Source organism: Geotrypetes seraphini, chromosome 11 (assembly GCF_902459505.1).
Source record: "Geotrypetes seraphini chromosome 11, aGeoSer1.1, whole genome shotgun sequence".
In the NCBI taxonomy this organism is placed as follows: Eukaryota; Metazoa; Chordata; class Amphibia; order Gymnophiona; family Dermophiidae; genus Geotrypetes; species Geotrypetes seraphini.
Window position 1 is genome coordinate 136,323,133 of NC_047094.1, and position 22,742 is coordinate 136,345,874.

The 22,742-nt window shown below is 40.7% G+C and overlaps 1 protein-coding gene across 1 annotated transcript in view; it reads left to right on the forward strand.

The window, feature by feature from the left end:
- Positions 1–22,742, forward strand: part of TOP1 (DNA topoisomerase I) — a 160,346-nt gene that overhangs the window by 108,972 nt on the left and 28,632 nt on the right. The window contains exons 12-14 of the mRNA XM_033963352.1: positions 10,656–10,843; positions 13,326–13,470; positions 17,248–17,391. Of these exons, the coding sequence (XP_033819243.1) occupies positions 10,656–10,843; positions 13,326–13,470; positions 17,248–17,391 (477 nt within the window). The remainder of the gene's footprint in view (positions 1–10,655; positions 10,844–13,325; positions 13,471–17,247; positions 17,392–22,742) is intronic.

Below are 22,742 nucleotides of genomic sequence, written 5' to 3' on the forward strand. Positions count from 1 at the left end.
TATTAAGACCCTGTACATTCGCAAAACCACGAAGAGTACACAGCAAAGGTTCTAAAAAAAGAAGAAACAGTAAAGGGGAGAGAGGGCAACCCTGCCTGGTGCCACGAAGAATAGGAAAATAATCCGTACGAGTCCCATTGACAAGAAGCGAAGCCCGTGGATTAGAATAAAGAGAACGAATAGCATCAAGATAAAACCCTTCCAACCCAATATATTCAAGAGTACGAAACAAGAAGGACCAATATACATTATCAAACGCCTTAGAAGCGTCAAGACTAACAAACAAAGCTGGAATCCGATATGAATGACAATGAGCAAGTGCAAAGATAACCTTACGAACATTACGGACAGATTGACGCCCCCGAACAAACCCAATTTGATCTTCATGAATAAGCTCAGAGAGATGAGGAGCAAGACGATTAGCGAGCATACGAGCAAAAAGCTTAAGATCTACATTAATCAAGGATATAGGACGATAGGATTCCGGGGAATCAGTCTCCTTACCAGGTTTCAACAACAAGGAAATAAGAGCCTCATTAGCATAACACAGAAAAGAGCCCTGAGCAACAACTGCATTAAAATAAGCCAACAAAGGACCACATAAATGAGGGGAGAGAAGATGATAAAAGTCCCCTGAAAATCCATCTGGGCCTGGGGCTCTATCAGAATGAAGAGCTTTAATAGCAGATTCTAATTCAGCTGCACGAAAAGAGTTATTAAGAGAAAACACAATATCATCCGACAAACGAGGAAGACCAGAAGACTGAAGATAATCCGTCAATAAGTCCGGGGAAGCATCCACAGGAGCAGCATACAACCGACCAAAAAAATCAAAAAGCTCTTTAGAAATATCAGCTATTTTAGTCACCACTCCCCCACTTGAGGTCCAGAGAGACAAAATCGGTTTCCTTGTAGTCTCAGCTTTAACTAAGCGTGCCATGAGACGTCCTGGCTTATTGCCAAATCGTTGAAAGCGGTGCTTATAAAAAGCCAGTCTTCTTTGGGAACGAGAATGAAGTAACGAATTAAGCGCCTCCTGAGTGGATAAATAATTTTCACGAGTCTCCCGTGAAGGATGCAATTGAAAAGATCGTTTAGCCACACGCAAAGCTCGTTCTAAATTAATAATTCCCAGATTAATACGCTTATTACGAGCACTCAAGAAGGAGATAATATGTCCTCGAATTACTGCCTTTCCTGCCTCCCAAAACAAAATCGGATTTCCAAATGAGCAGCATTAGTGGAAGAATAAACTTCCCACTGAGTCTGTAAAAAGGTTTGAAAGTCCTTATCTTTAGCAAGCAGGGAATCCCTTATGTACTTTCCCTAAATGTTTTACCCACCTTTTTATGAAAATGTAACTTCTATCCCTCCCTTACCGTAATTGTTTCTGGTATTGTCAAAAATGTTTTGTTTGTTTTGTCCACACTCTTAATCTGTATTACTTTTAACTTGTAATTTTGAGTTGTACATCGCTTTGAATTAAGATAAAGCGATTAATCAAATCCAAATAAACTTGAAACTTGAAACTTGAATCTCCAAAACGAAGTCCGAATATAATCAGAATTCAAAGAAATATCTACCCAAATCGGAGTATGATCTGAAATATTCAATGGGCCAATCTCCGCCGACTTAACATAATGTTGAAGACAGAAAAATATGATCTATCCGGGACCAAGTTCCATGGGCCCGAGAAAGATGTGTATAATCACGAACCTCAGGATGTAAAAGACGCCAGGGATCTATCACAGAAAGAGTCTCACAAAAATCAGAAAGAAGACGACCCTTAGCCCCCAAAGAATTACCAGAAGTACCAGACTTATCCAAGTCTGGACTCATAACCAAGTTAAAGTCACCCAAAAGAATAAGCGGGTCCCCTGAAAATCGAGAACAAAGCCGAAGCAATCGTTGGAGAAAAACAGTTTCCCCTAAATTAGGGCCATAAGCCACAAGCAGGAGATAAGATCTAGCACCCAAAGTAAGACGTAAAAGCAAGGATCTTCCATCTGGAGCCTTGTCTAAAACCTTCATCCCAAAAGGTGAAGACTTGTGAATCAACACTGCAACCCCACCATGACGACCCGGAGAAGAAGCAAAATAAACCTCACCCACCCAAGAACGAGCCAATGTAAGATGTTCATCAACAGTCAGACGGGTTTCCTGTAAGCAAGCAATATCCGAACGATAACGCTGCAAAGCAGCCAAAATTTTTGATCGCTTAATCGGAGACGTAATGCCCCCCACACTCCAAGAGGTTAGTCAAAAAGAAGTACTCAAGTCGGAAAATCAGAAGAGATACAGCATAGATAAAGCAACAAGAAAAGAATAAAACCACCCCAGGGCCCAGCCTCCCCCCAGAGCAGTAAGCCCACAACAATAGTACCTGGTTAATAAAATATGAATAAAATGAACACAGAAAAAACATTACATTCCCACAGAAGGAGGACCCCCCACCCAAGTCACCCTTCCTCAACTCCCCTCCCCTTCCACCCAACCATCCAACCACCCACCCAAACAACCCAAATACAAATACACACCCCAGTCTATAGACATTGAGTAATAAGAAATCACAAAGATGTAAACAAAACCCCCAGTCTCCCCCATCCCCACCCGAATCACCCTTCCCAAACTCCCTTCCCCTCCCACCCACCCCATCCCCCCAAAAAATCCCCACAACCCAAACATAAACACACACCAGTCAATAGACTTAGAGTGAAACGAAGTCACAAAGATGTAAACTGGACCCCCCTCCACCTCCCCACCCAAAGGCACATAAAGCACACTCACACACATGCACTCAAAACAATCAGAGAGACCAAAGAACCAAGGCCCAATTTTACCTTCAAGATATACCCTCTCTCACCCTCTCCTCTCTCACACACACATAGGCCCCATAACCAATTCCGACTCCCACACACACAAATAGATATCCCCAAACAGACCCACAGTCAGCCATCATCCACAAGCAACCACCCGCAAACAATGAATATAATAGGAAGAAATCACATTCACCACTAGAAGATCTCACAATCAAAAGTAGTGTGACCCAACCATCAACCCACCCACAAGCAACCATCCACAAACAACCAATCACACAATCAACCAAGAAACACCCCATGAGTGAAAAATTCTCAGAAGATCTCACAGACAAAAGTAGCCCACCCAAAAAAACAAAACTATAGAAAAACCCATAATTAAATAGGGCCTATAAACAAGAACAATATATAAAGCTGAACAAGTCACAATCCAAAGCACAGTAATAAAGAAGAAGCTCCACAACTTTTCCAGCAATATCAAGTGGCCGAGGAAGGTCCAGATTCCCCTGGTAAACCATCCAAATACACCTGGGCCTCCTCCGCAGATGTAAAACTTTTCCACCCCATCGAAGTCCAAATCTTCAACAGCACAGGATATAACAACTGGAAGCGATGTTTCCGATCAAAGAGCGCTGAGCAAACCCGTGAGAAGCGACGCCTTCATTCCTGAAGTGCAGGTGAATACATCTTGAAATAAGCGAACTGGAGTGCCATCATAAGTGAGAGTATTTCGTTTCTGGCGGTAAAGTTTCATCAATTCTTGTTTGTGCGCCGAATTGTGTACCTTGAAAATAATTACTCATGCCTTGGTGAAATTATCAACTCGTTTCCCTAAACGATGAGCCCGATCCAAGCGCAGAGGTCCCATACTATCAGGAAGTGGCAGTTCAGCATGAAGCCAAGTCTCCAGAGTAGCAAGCAAACGAGAGTCAGGCACCGTTTCCGGCAAGCCAATTAATCTTAAATTATCTCGTCTCGAGCGATTCTCAAGATCTTCAATTTTGTCTGCTTGCCTCTGAAGTTGATCCTTCATTGACTTTATATCTGTCTCTGAGGCTGTATGCGCTTCCTCAACTTGCGTCACACGGGTCTCCAGCTCACTCGTTCGCCGCGTCGTCTCCGATAGCAAAGTTTCTAGTGTAGACAATTGGCCAGAGAGCTGATCAAAACGCCCATCCAGCGCCCGTACAACAGAGGCTGAGAGCGCCTCAATGTGAGCGGCCGAAAGCGGAAGCTCAGAGCCCGGCTCGACCGTTGCAGCCACCATTTTAAAATCAGGCCGTACCGATCTTGTGTCTCGATCCTTGGCTCCACGAGTCTTTTTGTTACCCACTGCAGGACTACTGGGTTGTAAAAAACAATCCATGACTGGCAAACAACTCAAAGAGTGAAACACAGGGAGAACACATTACTTGACTCCTGCCAGTCTTATAATAGTAAAATTCCTCTATTGCTATAACACCAAGCACTCAACCCACCTGTCATCAACATTAAAACAGAGTCCATACCAAACTGATCATTTCCGTTATAGCCACCATTTTGAAATCAGGCTGTGATGATCCTGTGTCTCAATCCCTGGTCTCTCAAGTTCCACCCCTCAGAGCTGCCAGACCACAGAAGACAGTCCAGGAACCGCACCGATGACAGGCAAATTATCCAAAGCAAAAAAAAAAAATATTTTTTTTACTTAATGAAAACACAGAGCCTGCACCGCGCTAACTGTCACCGCTGAAACCGCCCCCTCAAAATTCCGATCCTCAGGTTCAAATCCTCAGGGCTGTCAGACTACAAAAACGAGCCGAAAACCGCGCTGAAACCATCAAGCCACAAAAACAGTCCAAGAACCTCGCCGACAACAGATGACAGGCAAATTATACAAAATTTAATGAGAACACAGAGTCAGCACCGCGCTGTCACCGCCGAAGCCGCCCTCCTAAAATCAGTCCGTGGCGATCATGTACTTCGATCCTAGTTTCAAATCCTCAGGATTGTCAAGCTGCAAAAACAATACAAAACCACGCTGATGACAGGCAAAAAGTTTAATTGGGTGAGGCGTAGGGGGGGAAAAGAGGTCCGGAGCTCAGGCAGACACGTCCTGCCCAGCTAACACATCACGTGACTCCTCTCATTGGATATTATAAATACTGCTTCTATAAATTTGCCAACAAGACTAACAGAATGATGGCCAACATAGTTAGATCCCATGTTGGCAGAGTGAAGATAGCAATACTACAGGATAGAGCAGGGCGATTGGTCAATGAAAACCAAGAAATTAATGAAGTTCTGTCAACATTTTTTTCCACAGCTATATGGCTCCAATACCTGAGTCTGTAGATAGCAATACTTATTCTTGTATTACAGTCCCCCATGTGTGGGAGAATGATCAGAGACAGCTTAATTCTTTGATAACACCTGAGGAAGTCCGTTGGGTGATACAACAGAGTTTTTTAGGAAAAACACCTGGATCAAATGGGTATCGAGGAGAATATAAATTGTTTTTGGATGATGTCTCGACTCCTTTGGCAGCAGCTTTTAATGCTATGGTAACCAAAGGCTCTATGCCCCCCATGCTTACAGAGGCCAGAATTATAGTGCTTCTGAAGCCTGGTAAGAATCTGGAGTGTACGTAGTCATACAGACCAATCTCCTTACTAAATTTTGAAGCCAAACTGTTGACAAAGATCCTAGATAATTGCATGGCCTGAGTCTTACCATAATTAATAGCAAAACCACAGATGGGTTTCGTTAAAGATAACACTGTGGTCAAAAATCTTCAGATTATTATAGTGGCTCAAGAATTGGTCTGCGGGAGGAAGGCCCAAGCACTGTTTGTCAGCTTCCTGATTTTTGGATGGAGACTTTTTAGAGGCGCTGGTTGGCGAGGATGCGTCTGTTGTGCACATATTTCTCCAGGAAGAGTTGCAGGAGCACATTCTTCAGGTGTCTTAGGTTTTACACTTTGAAGAAGAAGCTAAGAACCCCCCTCGTGTTGTTGACCCTATCCTGAGAGGGATCCGGTCAGCATCCCGCTCTTTCCCTATGCATCAGGATATTCGGGATGTAGTGCACGCTTAGTGGGAAGTTCCAAATGCGCCTCTTTGCGTGGCACAGTTCATGGCAAAACTACCCCATCCCTGATGGCAACAGAGATATCTTTAAGTCTCTTGTGGTTGATGCGATGGTCTCGGCTATTGCGTGCAGACATACTATGCCAGTTCAAGGTGGTTCGACCCTGAAAGACCCTCAGGACTGTAAAATGGAGGCTCTGCTTAAAAATAAAGCTTTGATATGGCTGTCCAGCGGCAATTTGTGGTGGTCTGGGTGAGATCTTGGCCGCAAGTCAGCTGACTGGACCTTAGTGGATCAGGAAGTGGCTAAAATTGAGCTTGGCACTTAATATCTCTCTGAAACCATGCATGATCTTTTACATGCCTTGGGCAAGTTCATGGTTCTTGGAGCAGCTACCTTGTGGCTTCAGGATTGGTCGACGGATGCAACATCTAAAACTAAGCTCAGTAAGTTCCTCCTTTATTTTTTGGGAGGAGTTAAATAAGCTGGTTCAGGCCTTAAATGACTCTAAAGTGCCTCTGTTAGCGGAGGACCGACCTAGCCAAGCTTCGCAAGGTGGTGCTGCCCGGGGGTATTTGCGTGACTTTCAGAGGTACCATCCTGATCGAGGTTCAACCTTTTCCTTCCAGAGGCCATTTCTTTCAAGCGGGTCCTTCACCCAGTTCCAGTCAGAACCCAGGTGCAGGAGTTTTACCAGGGGTGGGCCGAGATCACCACAGATCAGTGGGTCGTGGAAGTGGTTCAGGACGGTTCTGCTCTGGAGTTTTCTCAACTTTTACCAGATCGCTCTTTCTACTCTCTGAATGCGATGGGCCTAGGAGAAACACTGACTGCATGGGTAGAAGACTGGCTTAGCGGTAGACTTCAAAGGGTAATGGTAAATGGTATTCCCTCAAAAACGTCGGAAGTGATCAGTGGAGTACCGCAGGGCTCGGTCATGGGCCCGATACTATTCAATATCTTTGTAAGGGACCTGCCTCAGGGACTTCGAGATAAAATTACATTATTTGCCAATGACGCTAAACTATGCAACATTGTGGGCAGCGTAGCAGAACCTGATAGCGCAACCATACCCAGCACTATGGAGCAGGACCTACTTTTACTAGAACAATGGCCCAGTACTTGGCAACTAAATTTTAATGCCAAAAAATGTAAGGTAATGCACCTTGGTAGCAGAAATCCATGCAGAACATGCACCTAACCAGAACAGGACTTGGGAGTAATCATCCGGGAAGATATGAAAGCTTCGAATCGAGTGGAGAAAGCTACAGCAAAAGCTAGACAAATGCTGGGCTGCATCAGAAGGAGCTTTATCAGTCGAAAGCCTGAAGTTATACTGCCATTGTACATATCAGTGGTGAGACCTCACCTGGAGTACTGTGTTCAGTTTTGGAGGCTACATTATCAAAAGGATGTGAACAGAATGGAGTCGATTCAGCGAATGGCCACTAGGATGGTCTCAGGACTAAAAAATCTCCCATATGAAGAAGGTTTGAGCAGGCTGCGCTTATATTCTCTCGAAGAGCACAGAGAAAGGGGGGACATGATAGAAACATTCAAATATATCACGGGCCGCATTGATGTGGAGGAAGAAATCTTTTGTCTTACGGGTCCCACGGCGACAAGAGGGCATCCGCTAAAACTCAGGGGAGGGGGAAGATTTCATGAGGACACCAGGAAGTATTTCTTCACCGAAAGGGTAATTGATCGATGGAATGGTCTTCCACGTCAGGTAGTCGAGGCCAGTTCCACGCTCGATTTCAAGGGATCATGGGACAGACAGGTGGGGGTCGCTCCAGAGGAATGCTTAAAAGATCGATTCTTGAAGGAGGGAGGGTTCTTGAGTGGGCAGACTTGTTGGGCCGTCAGCCCTTTTCTGCCGTTATACTCTATGTTTCTATGTCAGGTGACTTGGAAGAAGCGGGCTTTTCATCAGACACTACTCAGGTTGCTGGACCTCAAAGCGGTAATCCCAGTGCCTTCTCAGAAGATGCGCACTGGAAAGTACTTTATTTACTTCATGGTGCCCAAGAAGGAGGGGTTTTTTTGGCCCATTTTGGATCTCAAAGATGTCAACAGGGCTCTTTGGATTCCCTCTTTTCTTGTGGAAACCCTAAAATCCATAGTTCTGGTGGTCCGGCCTGGGGAATTTCCGACTTCTCTCGGCCTGACAGAGGCCTGATTCGGGCTTCACATCCACGATTCCTTCGCTTGCGATCTGGGGAGAGCAATATTAGTTTTGTGTTCTGCCCTTTGGTCTGGCCATGGCGCCGCAGACCTTCACCAAGATTCTTGTGGTGGTGGCGGTGACCTTGAACAAGGAGGCCATTTTGGTACACCACTATCTGGACAACTGGTTGATTCATGCAGTCATTTCCAGGAGAGCTCCTAGGTTACAACTCGGACTGTGGAGTTTCTGCAGTCCCTGGGCAGGGTAGTCAATCTGCCTAAGAGCAGTTTGACTCCGTCTCAGCACTTGGAGTATCTTGGCATTCTGTTCGACACCAGTTTATGGAGAGATTTTCTTCCAGAAGCCAGGGTGTTTAAATTTCAGTCACAGATTCATTCCCTGATGGTTTGTTGCTGTCCTCGGGCGCAGAATTTTCTGCAGGTATTGGGGTTGATAGTAGCCTTCCTGGAAGTGGTCAGGTGGACTGGGGCTCACATGCACCCTCTTCAGTATGCACTTCTTCAGCCGAAGGAGGTTTTGCCTTTTCCTGCCAACCAGTTCGTGGTCCTCCTGGTCTTGGGTTGTCAGGAGGGCTCTTTGGGGCAGGGACAGTTGCGCAAATTGGATGTCCGTAGGGTCCTTTTGCTCTTATGTTCAGCGGACCCAGGAGTTCCATAAGTTGGATCTTCTTTTTGTACTTATAGCGGGTCCTCGTAAGGGGGGGGGTGCTTCCGAGGCTACCATTGTGCGAAGGAAGCTATTGCTTCGGCATACCTTCTTTAAAGGAAGCTTGTTTTGGAATTTCTCAAAGCTCTTTCCCCTTGGAGTCAGGCAGCTTCTTGGGCAGTCTTCTCTTGTTCCTCCGGTGGAGATCTGTAAAACTGCAGTTTGGTCTTCTCTCCATTCTTTTGTGCGATGCTACCGTGTGCATGTTCATGTTCGTCTGGACACAGTGTTTGGTGAGCATGTTCTAGTGGTGGCCCTTCGGGGATCCCACCCATGTTGGTTACTGTTTTGGTATGTCCCATCCATTTCTGTGCTGGTCTGGAGGGATGATAAACAAGGAAAAATTACGTCCTTACCTGCTTATTTTCTTTCTTTTAGTCCTTCCAGACTGGCATAGAACCCTACCCTGTCATGATGTTCTGTGCTTTTTGCAAAGTGTATGTTTTTTTCTGCAAGTGTTGGTTGTTGGGGGAATTAGAAAAGCAGCGGCATTTGGTTCGGCTGGTTTAGCGGGCGAACTGTGGGACGTTTGGGAAAGGTTCTTGTTCTAATCAGTATTCAACAGTGTTTTCCTAGTCCACTTGGGCTAGGCTTCTTTTTTTCTCCATGTGAGTGTGGAGTTGTATGTTCTGAATCAGCCTAGTTGATTTCTGCTTGGCTATTTGTAAAGACCGATTATAAGAGGGACTGCACAGCTCACTTATATATTGATGCAAAAAGTCAGTGTCTCGGTCTCCATCTGCTGGCAGAGGAGCGTAAACCCATCGGTTTCTGTGCTGGTCTGGATGGACTAAAAGAAAGAAAATTAGTAGGTAAGGACCTAATTTCTCCTTCCTTTCTTTTGGCCTTCTCTTGACAGATTTCATTTGTCTTATCTTCAAGTGGCTTCTCTGCTCAGTCACCCACACCTCCTGAGTCACCGAAAGATCTGTAGGTCAATGGAGTGCAGACCTCCTTTATTGATGAAAGATTGCAGGTTCTCTACCAGTTGTACATGTGTTAGCAGTGCTTTGCTTCTTATATCTCAAGTTTTCAAAGTTGACTGACATTATGGTAATGAGCACCACTTCTCAGTAGTCAAAATTGAACATTCCAGGCTGCATGGTACCCTTAAGGGGTGAATAATAGAGAATTACATTTTCTCTATTTCTATCTGATGGTTGATAGCCATGACTTCTCACTCATCTGGACTGGTCTCGCAATGCTAAAGGGAAGAAAATTATCAGATAAGACCTAATTTCTCCATATCAAATCCCTGACCTTTCCCCCCTTAACCTTTTTCTGAGGAGCAGCCCAGCCCAGCATGACCTCCACAAAGCTGTTTACATGTTACTGAGAGCTGTAAATCAGATGAGCCATACAAATGGAACTTACAGATTTTACATGTTCAAGAAATGACTTAGCAGTATGATAATATTTTAATGGCAGTGATAATTTGCCATCAGTTCCCATATGGTGCAATCCCAGAATTTTTCAAGAGCAAGATGACTAATTATCAACTAAAAAGATCATTGCACTCTGAAAATTCTGCTCTGTTAAAGGCAAATGCCAATCCAAAATATGTAGAGACCAGCACAATAACTTTTTGTTGTGCAGGAGTACAATTGTGGAACTCACTTGTAGGGCTGATAGTGGTACCTTTAGAAACTACTTAAAACGTAACTGTTTGTAAATGCCTTCTGATTGTAGAATTTTTGAGGATCTAATCACGGATGTTTATCTGTCTTTTAATTTGTTTTAAATTTATGTATGTAATATTATGTAAACCGTCTTAAGTTTAAGATGCTATAGAAATTTTTAAAATAAATAAACAATGTTTCAGATTGTTTTCTTGAGGCTTATTGTAAAATGTACATATTAACTCCTGTCTTTAGAAAATCAAAGAGGAGAATGAGAAGCTACTTCAGGAATATGGGTACTGTGTAATGGACAATCACAAGGAAAGAATTGCCAACTTTAGGATTGAGCCACCAGGTCTCTTCCGAGGGCGTGGAAACCATCCCAAGATGGGCAGGCTAAAACGACGGATCAGACCGGAAGATATCATCATAAACTGTAGCAAGTAAGCTCCTGAAGCGTGTCGTATGTGCAACATGCCACCATCAAAGGGCTTATCATATATGGAAGTTTGTTCCATTATGTTCCACTGCAATCATGACTGCTGCTAGGCTCTAAATAAGAATGTTAAAAATTGAGTTTCCCTTGCCACCCTCATAGGCCAGCAGCAGTGCTGGCTTGATCCCAGCTCAGATCACTGTTGCTGCTGGTCATGAGAGAGTGGCTCCCAACTGCCTCCACTACCTCCACCACATTTTTCTGATCCTCAGAAGCCTACATTTTTGGGTGATCTGCTACTTTTATAAAGGGAAGAAGGCTTAGGAGATACCATGTTGGTGTCCAATCTTTCGAGCAACTCCAACCCTGCCACCAACATTTGTGTTCAGTGTCCTATTCGGACAAATAATTCAACTGATCTAAGCAGCAAAGCTTGAATCCCCTGCCGGGAAAAATGCTTGCGTACCTGAATGTAAACCTCTTAGGCTATAAGCGATATATAAATAATAAAATAAATAGGTTGTTTTTTTTTTTGTTTGTTTTTTTTTTTTAATTATCCCGCCAAAAGTTCTCAATATAAGCTTGGTGTGTCTTTTCAGGACCTTGTCTACACTCTGGTTTTTGAAGCCTACACAACTCTTTTCAACTCATCAATGTTCCTTGGAACACAATGAGCAAAATGCACCCTTTATAATAACTTGTATTTTCATTTTATCTGTTATGAAAATGGACCACACTGATGTTAAAGCGAAGAGCAGTCTATAAATAATAGTAAATATAACTAATAGTGAAATCTTAAAATCAAGTGTTAGCTGTGTATAACAGTTCTCTAACTTTGACATAAGAACAGCCTTACTGGGTCAGACCAAAGGTCCATCAAGCCTCTTAGCCCGTTCTCACGGTGGCCAATCCAGGCCAAAATCCAAGGTGTAGCAATCTTCCATGTTACTGATCCAGGGCAAGCAGTGGCTTCCCCCATGTCTTTTTCAATAATTATAGTTTTATAAATGTAGCAGATATTTCTTAATTGATCTACCTTTTTTTTTTTTTTTTTTTTTTTTATAAATCTTTATTCATTTTCTTTTTTTTTTTTTTCCATTATTTTTTATTTTCAAATCTTACATAAAGTGTACAAAATATTAAATACAATTGATAAATATATATTATCACTTTTATATCTAATACATTATATATCTAAATTTGATTTTCCCCCTCACCCTCCTCCCTCCCTTTTATTACTTTAATATAATATTTTAAATTTTCAAATTTTACAAAAAATATGCAACATGTTATAATACAATTAATGAATATTCAATAACATTTTTATATCTAATACATTATGTTCTAAATAAATTTTATCCCCTCTCCCTCCCCCCACCCTTCTATTACTTTTCATTCATACATTACATATTGTATAATATATTATAACATATTATTTAGAAATTATTTTCCTTACCCCCCCTCTATGTGTGTCATAAAAAAAAAAAAAAATCTTGAAATGAAGAAAAGAAGAAAAACCATATTATTTATTCATTACAGTATTTTGTTAATGGCCCCCATATTTTTATGAATTTGGTATATGTCCCTCTTTGTATTGCTATTGTTCTTTCCATTTTAAATATGTGACATATTGTATTCCACCAAAATGTATAATTCAGGTTATTATAATTTTTCCAATTATTGGTTATATGTTGAATGGCAACCCCTGTCATTATTAATAAAAGTTTATTATTTTCTGGTGAAATTTGACTTTTTTTTCTCATCATCATTCCAAATAATATTGTATCATATGATATTGCTATATGATTTTCCATCAATTTATTAATTTGTGGCCAAATTGAATTCCAAAAAGATTTAATGTAGGGACAATGATATAGTAAGTGATCTAATGTCCCTGGTTCTAGATTACAGTGCCAGCATTTATTGGACTTAGAACTGTCTAATTTTTGCAAACGTGTAGGGGTCCAAAAAGCTCTATGTAATAAAAAGAACCAAGTTTGTCTCATAGATGCTGACACTGTACATCCCATTCTCCAAGACCAAATTAGTGGCCATTGAGATGCATTAATCTGATGTCCAATCTCAATGCTCCAAATATCTCTTAGACCATTTTTTGGTTTTTTATTCAAATATCCAGATATTAATTTATACCACAATGCGGCTTGATGTCCTAGGAAGTCTGTTTGAAAACATAAGAACTTTAAACTATATTGATTATTTAATGTTTTCCATTCAGGGAACCCAACCTGAATGGCCTGCTTCAATTGCAACCATTTAAAACTTTGTGTTTTATTAAGACCAAATCTATGTTGCAATTGATCTACCTTAATTTTCTATTCTGTCTTTTCTGAGACAAAATTGTGTGTTTCAACAAGGAAGTTTATCATGATGTTAAAGAAAATACATTCCTTAACATCTTTTGTTATTCTTCTGAATGCCTAACTTTTTGAATTGACTTCATCTCTCTTCTGTTCATTTCCTGTATTCAGGGATTCAAAGGTGCCGCCTCCACCTTCTGGACACAAGTGGAAAGAAATTAGACATGATAACAAAGTGACCTGGCTGGTGTCCTGGACTGAGAACATACAAGGCTCCATCAAATACATCATGTTAAATCCCAGTTCTAGAATCAAGGTAATATTGATAACACTGAAACCTTATTGGTCAGCAGCACTATGTACCATATTCTTTTTTATTTTTTAATTCTTTATTTTAATAATTTTAACAAAAAGAATATAAATTACAATGATCTCAATACAAGACATAAATTACATTTTAACATGATTCATAATCTTGATAAATAGTAAGATAACACGTCTTGTTATAATAATAATAATAACAGCTTATATACCGCAATACCGTGAAGTTCTATGCGGTTTACAAAAGATTAAGCAAAGGTACAAATTGATTGACTTCAAGAGGGGAAGAAGAAAGAGAAGTAATTAGACAGGAAATTCATTGTTGAGGAGAAAAGTGATCAAAAGGACAGTAGGTCGCTATTGAGAGGAAAGAGATAAGTGGATCAGTTGTCAGGATGTTTTAGGAACAGGTGTGTTTTTATACAGACAATTAAAACAATCCCACTCCCTAGCCTCCCCCCTTTGGAGGCCTGGATTCTCTTTTCATAAGGATAGGATAATATACAATGTAAATCTTTCAATATATTTCTCCCATATATCTTTAAACTTCCCCCATTGATTTGTTAAAAGGGCCGACAATCTATTTTTTCCACACACTATTCCTAAACGATCTCTTATATCTCTTCTTGTGAGTGTATTTGGAGTATGCCATTGCTGAGCAGCTAGAAATGCCAAGTCCATAAGTTTAAATTGAGAGGATGATAGACCCTCTACTCCAATTCCAAACAGTGCCCTTTCAGCACTCATATCAAAAGGGATCTGGATTAACTTGCTCCCAATATTTCTGGACCTTTTGACATTCCTACCACATATGATAGAATGTACCTCTTTCTCCACATCCCTTCCAACAAACATCATTTTTCTCCTTAGTACATTTGCTAATTAGAACCGGAGTAATATACCATCGGACTAAAAGTTTAATAGCATCTTCCACCAAAGTGGCTGCTCTAGCTCTGTGCAAAAGATGTGATACAATCGCCCCCCCCCTCATCAGTTGACCATTTCTTCCCCAAATCTTTTTCCCACGCTTTCATCTAAGATGTTTTCATATTCTTATCATCATGTATAATTTTATATAACCAAGAGATACACCCCTAACCCTTTTTCAAATTCAGATTTCTTTAAAACTTCTTTTCCCATCCCCTTACATGTCATAATATAATTTTTCATCAGGAAAAATCTTTTCAACAGCAGTTGAAAAGTGCTTCTTCTTAGCTCCGCGGAAACTAAGAAACTGGGGACCGCGCGCCTCCGTCGGGCGGGAAGGCACGTGCGCGGTGCGGCCTACTAGAACTTTCCAAGTTCTTAGAGTGCAATCACTCTAAAATTGTCCGTACCGGGGCTACGTCGGTGCCGTCACCCATCAGTCAAGAATATCTGCCTGCTGTCCCTGGATAATACCTGTTACAGTAAGTAACTGTGCTTTTTCACCTGTAAATAGGGGAAGAGGTCTCTCGCTTCCGGTTGGTATTGATCCTGATGGTCTACAAATGCTTTAATCTCCCCTTCCTCAATAAATTGACCAAAACACCTCAAACCTTTACATCCCACTTCTTAAAAATTCCCCCCTCCCTACCTGGTATAAAATCTTGCACATATAATATGGGAGCAAAATAAATACTTTTTTCTTTTTCCAGAAATTTTTTTCCCACATTTTTCCATATTCCCATGGAACATCTATTAAAAGTATTACTTATTCATTAGTTCTTCCCCCCTCCCCCACCCATGGTAGATAATTCAGATCCTTAATAACCTCTATCCCTTCTAACATTTCTTGTTCTACCCTTACTGGATACATATTCATAGCAGTCATTTGGCCAGCCAGATTTTTAGGATACCACAGTGAATATGCATGGCATAAATTAGCAACCTATTTTATTCAAATCTGTCTCATGCGTATTCATTATAGTAATCATGAAAACTAAACTAGCTAGGTGCCTCTAATAATAATAATAATTTTATTTCTTATATACCGCTATACCCTAAGTTTGAAGCGGTTTACAGTGAAGTCGTGTCTAGAGAGAGTACAGTGTTAACAGAAGGATACAGGATAATACAAAGTGAGCAGGTACTGGGTGATACAATAAGGTACGAAATATTAACACGATAAACAGTTACAGTATGTTTACAATGAAGTACAGGGTACTGGGGTGTTTACAAAGGGTACAAGATATTAACAAGAGAACAGTTACAGGATGTTTACAGTAAGATACAGGAAAGTACAAGGTGAGTGGGTACTGGGGTGATTACAGTAAGGTTCAAGATATTAACAAGAGTAGAGTTACAGGATGTTTACAATCAGATACAGGATGTTATACTAAGTTATAGAATGATACAATATGAACAGTTACTAGGAGAGGAATGAGAAGCTCTGCTCGAATGGATTACAAAAAAATACAAATAGCCTTATTTTCTACTCTAGACATTCTGCTTTTATTGGCCTAAACACACTTTTGGTTAAAAGAAATTTAATTCCAATTGTACGTTAGGCATGGTATCTGGGACTACTGTTGGATTCTCAGTTTTAATTAATTAGTTTTAAAATGTTTATACCATCTACATCTAAACGGTTTCCATAAAAACATACCTAGACCACTCAGGTAACTGATTAAGAATTTTGCTTATTATGTAAAATATGTGAGCAGTTTTGTATTGTTTTATCTTTGCCAGTTTACTGTAATGTATCTCCCTAAAGGAAATTCTAGCTGAAACAGGAGCAATATGATTGAATTTCTTGTCATTGAGTATCAGACATGCAGCTGTGTTCTGAACGAATTGCAACTTGTTTTCATCAAACCATAAAACAGTGAATTACAGTAATCTAGTCTGCTAGTTACAAGTGCATGAACAATTTTGACCAGATTGGATTGAGTCAAGAAGAAAGTTTTCAGCTGATAAATTAATTGTAACTGAAAATAACATGAACTTGCAACACTAATACGATACATATGTCAAACTTTAAAGTTTGAAATCCCAGAGTAGTAATTTCATCTTTAAGTATTCCTTAGTTAAAACAAACAGGAATTGTTCTCATCCCTTTTTAAAAGAGATGGGTATGATCCAGATATGACCATTATCACAAGTGCTTTCTAAGGATCACCCTGCGGTAATGAGTATAATTTTGTGAAATGGACATGCATACCAAAATAACAGCATATATCGTAACATAAATTTGTATTTGTATACCGCAATACACTGAAGTTTGATGCGGTTATATATATATATAGGGTGATATGTGGTTATAACAAGGACTCTGGTTGCCTATATGATTGGCATGAGGGAGTCTTGACTACCAGCATTTAAGCATGGGGGTTGGGCATACCTTATTGAGCAAACTTGCTGACTGTGACCTCTCCCAAGCAAGCACTCAGATGATTTCACTAGCCTTGCTTTCTATTTAATCTGAAGCCTCTCAGGGCGGCGCGCAAACCAGGAGCATGTGCGCCTCCTGAGGGAACCTCGCTATTCTCACAACTTCACTGAAAGTCAAGGCACCACAACTGAATAGCAACGGTTGAAAATGAACTTGTATAAATAACATATGGCAGAGCATAGAGAGAACGTATTTAAAATCTTTTGGTCAGCCACTCCTAAAATTTAGCTCATAGTTTCTGCCAGATCATGGTTAACGTGCAGAAGTGATTTGTATGAACTGAAATTGGTTCTGTAATTGTTGTTCTATATAGTCAATGTAAAATGGGAAACAATTGAAGGAAGAGAGTAAACCCCTCACTTAAATATGTGTTTTAATATTAAAACTTACACTTTGCAGGGTGAAAAAGACTGGCAGAAGTATGAGACAGCCCGAAGGTTAAAGAAATGTGTAGACAAAATTAGGAACAACTACAGAGAAGACTGGAAGTCTAAAGAAATGAAAGTGAGACAAAGGGCTGTGGCACTCTACTTCATCGATAAGGTAAGTGCCATTGAGCTGGGCTGCTGTATGTATTATAGGACCCATACTACTACCGAAGAAACATCTGCACAGGCCTTATCAGTCTTTGAGAGGCTGCTAGTATGCATAGAATTTCCCCACATCTTATCTCTTTGGGTTTTGCACATCTTGCTTCCTCAATCTGATTTTCTTTTTCCTTTTAATCATACTTTGATCATCTTTTAAGCTCATTTTCCTCTCTTCTGGGGCAGGAAGGGGGGAGGGGGTACATACAGTCTCTGCTGTGACATCAGTTGGTCCTTTGCATTGAATACATTTTCATCTATTTATTTTATGATGATTGTTTTCCTTTATGTGATCATTATCTTGAGCTGAAATGTTGATGTAGCATCTAATCAAAGACATCACAAAGGCTCATCAACATATGCAAATTGAAAGGCATCTTTTCCTTATAGAAGTCCACTGCAATGACTGCTGGCACTGAAGGCATCATTGAAAGAGCTGAATGACTGCTAGCAATAAATTAAAATGAAGGAGCGTTGCTTGTCCTTAGCATCAGTTTGGAAGCGGGTCCAAGAGCAGGAGGTCTTCTCTCTCCTATTGTTGGGCATTTGAGAATGATTCTTTAGGATTGGGCTAGAGTCTTGTAAAGAGACAACAAGGTATCACCACTTGGTCCTTTCTAGTTTGGAGGGCCGAGAGCAGGAAAATAGCTTCCTTGGGAGGTGGGTTCAGCCTGCCAGACTGTCTTGGTTCACTCTGCTGAGGTAAGGGAAGCTTTTCCAACACAGGCTTTTTTGGATGGTGTCATCGATTTGTGAGAACTTTTATCCACCTGCTTCAGTTAAACAGCTTGGTTTTATGGAACAGAAGAGCTGTGTGAGGCAGTGTATGTACAGTGTTCCCCCACAAATTTGCAGTTCGCGAATCGCAGACTCAGTCATTCGCAGTATTTTCTTACTGCCTCTTCCGGTCAGAAAATATAGGGAATGGGGGCGTGGCTTGAGCGCACATGAGGACGGTTGGATAGAGAGTGCGCTCCTCAAGTAAGACGTGAAAGTGATCAAAAGTCAAATTAAAATTTTTTTTTTTTTTCGGCTCAAAGTGATTGCGGTCGGTGAAGGGAGGGCTATGGTGGTGTCTGGGAAACAAAATAAGTGTGATTCAGCATTCGCGTCAACAAGTAGTGTGAAGAGGGCAAAGCCGGAGCCTGAAATGCCGTTAAAAGCAACGGCTAAAACTGGTGAAGTGGATATTGGAAAAGAACTAAAAGCTATTAAAGAAATTGTGATGGACATGGCAAAAAAGGTTAATGCTATTACAGAAGAAATGTCTGAAATTAATAAAAGGCTGGAGCAAATAGAAGTTAAATCGGCGAATATAGATCTGGGCTGGAAGCAGTGGCAGCAAGGAAAACGGTGGAACAAAAGCAAATTGACTTTCTTACCCGAGAGCTGGAGGACCTTTCTAACCGTGAAAGACGGTGTAATTTGCGGGTCTTAGGTCTTCCGGAAGGGGTGGAGAAAGGGAGCCCTATTTCCTTTTTAGAAAATTTGCTGACCAAAATTCTGCCTCTTAAGTCAAAGTTTCCGATCGAAATAGAGAGAGCACATAGAATACCTGCTAAGAGGGATGAGAAACAAAAAGGTCCTCGTCCCTTAATCTTTAAGCTCCTCAGGTATCAGCAGGTTTTGGAAATTATTCAACTGGCCAAACAGAACAGGAATTTAAAGTGCCAAGATGCCAGGATCCATATAGTTCCAGATTTTGCCAGGGGTACTGCTATCAGAAGGAAGGCTTTCTTGGAATTCAGACCCCAATTAAGAGCTATGGGGGCTAAGTATGGATTGCTCTATCCGGCGTTAATGAAAGTTACTATGGACAATAAAACGGGACACGGACCACAGTTGATGATAAAACAAGACGTGGATGACCCGTTTCAGAATTTTGAGTTCACACCTGGGGACGTTTACAACGAACTGGCAAGGCTAAAGGTAAACAAGGCCATGGGACCGGACAATTTACACCCAAGAGTGCTCAGAGAATTGAGAGACGTTCTGGCAGAACCGTTGGCAGTGCTCTTCAATCTCTCACTAAGTACGGGGAAAGTTCCGTTAGACTGGAAAACAGCCAACGTCGTTCCTCTACATAAAAAGGGTTGCAAGGCTGAGGCTGCGAACTATAGACCGGTAAGCCTCACCTCAATAGTGTGTAAACTCATGGAAACACTAATTAAGTATAAATTAGATACGATCCTGAACGAGGGAAATCTCCGGGATCCCAGCCAACATGGATTCACCAAGGGTAGGTCATGCCAGTCAAATCTAATCAACTTCTTTGACTGGGTAACAAGAAGACTGGACTCAGGAGAGTCCTTGGACGTCGTGTACCTGGACTTCAGCAAAGCGTTCGACAGAGTCCCACACCGCAGGCTGCTGAACAAGATGAAATCGATGGGATTAGGAGAGACTCTAACTGCATGGGTTAAAGATTGGCTTAATGGCAGACTTCAGAGGGTGGTAGTTAACGGTACCCTCTCTAAAATGTCGGAGGTGACTAGCGGAGTGCCACAGGGTTCGGTCCTGAGCCCACTCCTCTTCAACATATTCATTGGGGATCTGACTCAAGGGCTTCTAGGCAAAGTAACCTTATTCGCTGATGACGCCAAACTATGCAATATAGTAAACGGCTATAATCTACAGGATGCTATGGAGCAAGACCTGCGTACTTTAGAAAGTTGGTCCTTGATATGGCAGCTGGGCTTTAACGCCAAGAAATGTAAGGTCATGCATCTCGGTAACGGAAATCCTTGCAGAACTTACACCCTGAATGGAGAAACTTTAACCAGGACTACGGCAAAACGAGACTTAGGAGTAATCATCAGTGCTGACATGAAGGCAGCCACTCAAGTGGAGAAGGCTTCATCTAAAGCACGGCAGATGATAGGTTGTATCAAGAGAAGCTTCGTCAACAGGAAACCTGAAGTCATGATGCCATTGTACAGAGCCATGGTGAGACCTCATCTGGAGTACTGTGTGCAATTCTGGAGGCCACATTACCGTAAGGATGTGCTCAGAATTGAGTCGGTTCAGCGGATGGCCACCAGGATGGTCTCGGGGCTAAAGGGTCTCCCGTACGAGGAAAGACTGAGCAAATTGCAGCTCTACACTCTTGAAGAGCGTAGGGAGAGGGGAGACATGATTGAGACATTTAAGTACATCACGGGACGGGTCGAGGTGGAAGATGATATCTTTCTTCTCAGGGGACCCTCGACCACAAGAGGACATCCGCTCAAACTCAGGGGAGGGAAGTTTCGTGGAGACGCCAGGAAGTACTTCTTCACGGAGAGAGTGATCGAGCATTGGAACAAGCTTCCAGTGCAGGTGGTCGAGGCACGCAGCATCCCAGACTTCAAGAACAAATGGGATACCCATGTGGGATCCCTACGAGGTCATGCCAAGGGATAGGGTCACTAGGACTTGAATGAGCGGGTCAGTAGAGTGACAGTATAATTACAATTATACTTAAGGGGTCAGAAGACTTAAGAGGGTGGGTAAATAGTGTGGGCAGACTTGATGGGCTATATGGCCCTTATCTGCCGTCATCTTTCTATGTTTCTACAACCTTTGATAGCCCGGAGCAATTATGCGAGTTTATAAACAGGCATGAGCAGTCAATGGTATCATAAGAGGAGAGATGAATGTAGGATGTAAAGGAGAATGAATTCAATCTTCTCATTTTGGGTTGTGATATGAACTTGTGAATATGGATGGATGTGTTGAATGGGATGTTTCTTATGAATGCTTTACTTTATGCTTTTGAATATGTACTTCAGTTAGAATCTTTATAATTCAAATTTATGAAGATGGAATGTTTACTACTGCTGGTATCCTAAACTTCATTTCCTGGCTTATGGTGATTAATATGACTAAAAGGTTATTCGGATGTACATGATTTGCTGTATGATCAAGCAATGGATTATACACAGTGGATTATATGTGATAGCTATATGTGGGAATAGATTGTTGAGAAATTGGAGAAGCATAGAAGTTTCTGGAGTAAGGGCATAGCGGAGTTAAGATGTACAGTGAAAATGAATTTCTTCAATTAACGTCAGACTTTGTGAGAATATTGGCGTATAACAAAGAAGAAGAAGACTGAGAATAATCTTTACAGTTTTTAAAGATATACAGTTCTTTAAAGTCATTTCCAATACCTTTTTGGGTAATTTGGAAGTCCTGCATGAATATAGTTATATGACATGATGGAAGGCAGGATACAGATGTGTTAATAAATTAATGTTCCAGTAAAGAGGATGTTAGCAGAATGAAAAGAAGCGCAGTTGTGAAGGTCCTTATATAATAATACTAATGACTCAATTTATGTCGGAGTTTTGTAGAATTGCTTGATAAAAGAAAGAAGGCGAATTCAGAATGTATAGATAAAGATACATTAGAATTCATAGTTGAATTGGTAAACTCACATGGAGGAATGGGGGTGGTTAATGTCTTGAATCGAATGTAATTGTTATGTAAATTTTAATCTGTAGGTGATATTTGGTTTTTGTTCATGGGGTACTCTTATATAGTAGAACCTAGATTGAAATATTGGTTAGTACTGAATATTAATTGAAGTTTATAATGGGTGCTCATATATTAAGTGACACATACTATCATTTTGAGAAATTATTTTGAATGGGTATATATGTAATATTTATTATTTTAGCTATAGGTTAAATTAATTTTTTGAAGAAGCAATATAGAATTAAGAAATGTTGAATTTTCTTAAGATATGGTACAATGAGATTATCATTTTAGGTTATGGGTAAGGAACTAACTTAATGAAAATTTCTTCAGTAAGTTGATAAATAGGTGATGATTTAAAGAGTACTGTTTTAATGATATGACACTTTCAGTTGAATTAATATTTTAAACAGAATAGAATTATATAAAATAAAGTAAGAGGATTCAGGGGGAGGTATTAAATAAATTGAATAAGTGGTATGGGTTAAAGTTGGTAAAGTATTGTAATTTATTTTATTTTGATCATTTTGGATTAATGTTTGATATATTTTTATTTATAGATTATTTTGGACAATAATTATTGATAATATGTCTTAGAAGATTTGAATGATTTTTAAAGATATGACTTTTTCTACAATTTTTTTTTAGGATGGTCTTTGGGGAGGTTATTTACTATCTAATCTAATATGCGTGTCATCAAGTTTCCACTATTACTTATTAATTGGGTGGGTTGGGATTGGGAGGGATTTGGGTTAAGGGTAAGGGGATTGGATGGGATGTGGGAGGATGAATTTTTTGTAGTAGGAATGAAATTTTATTTATTGGGTGTAATGGTGTCTGATCATTTTA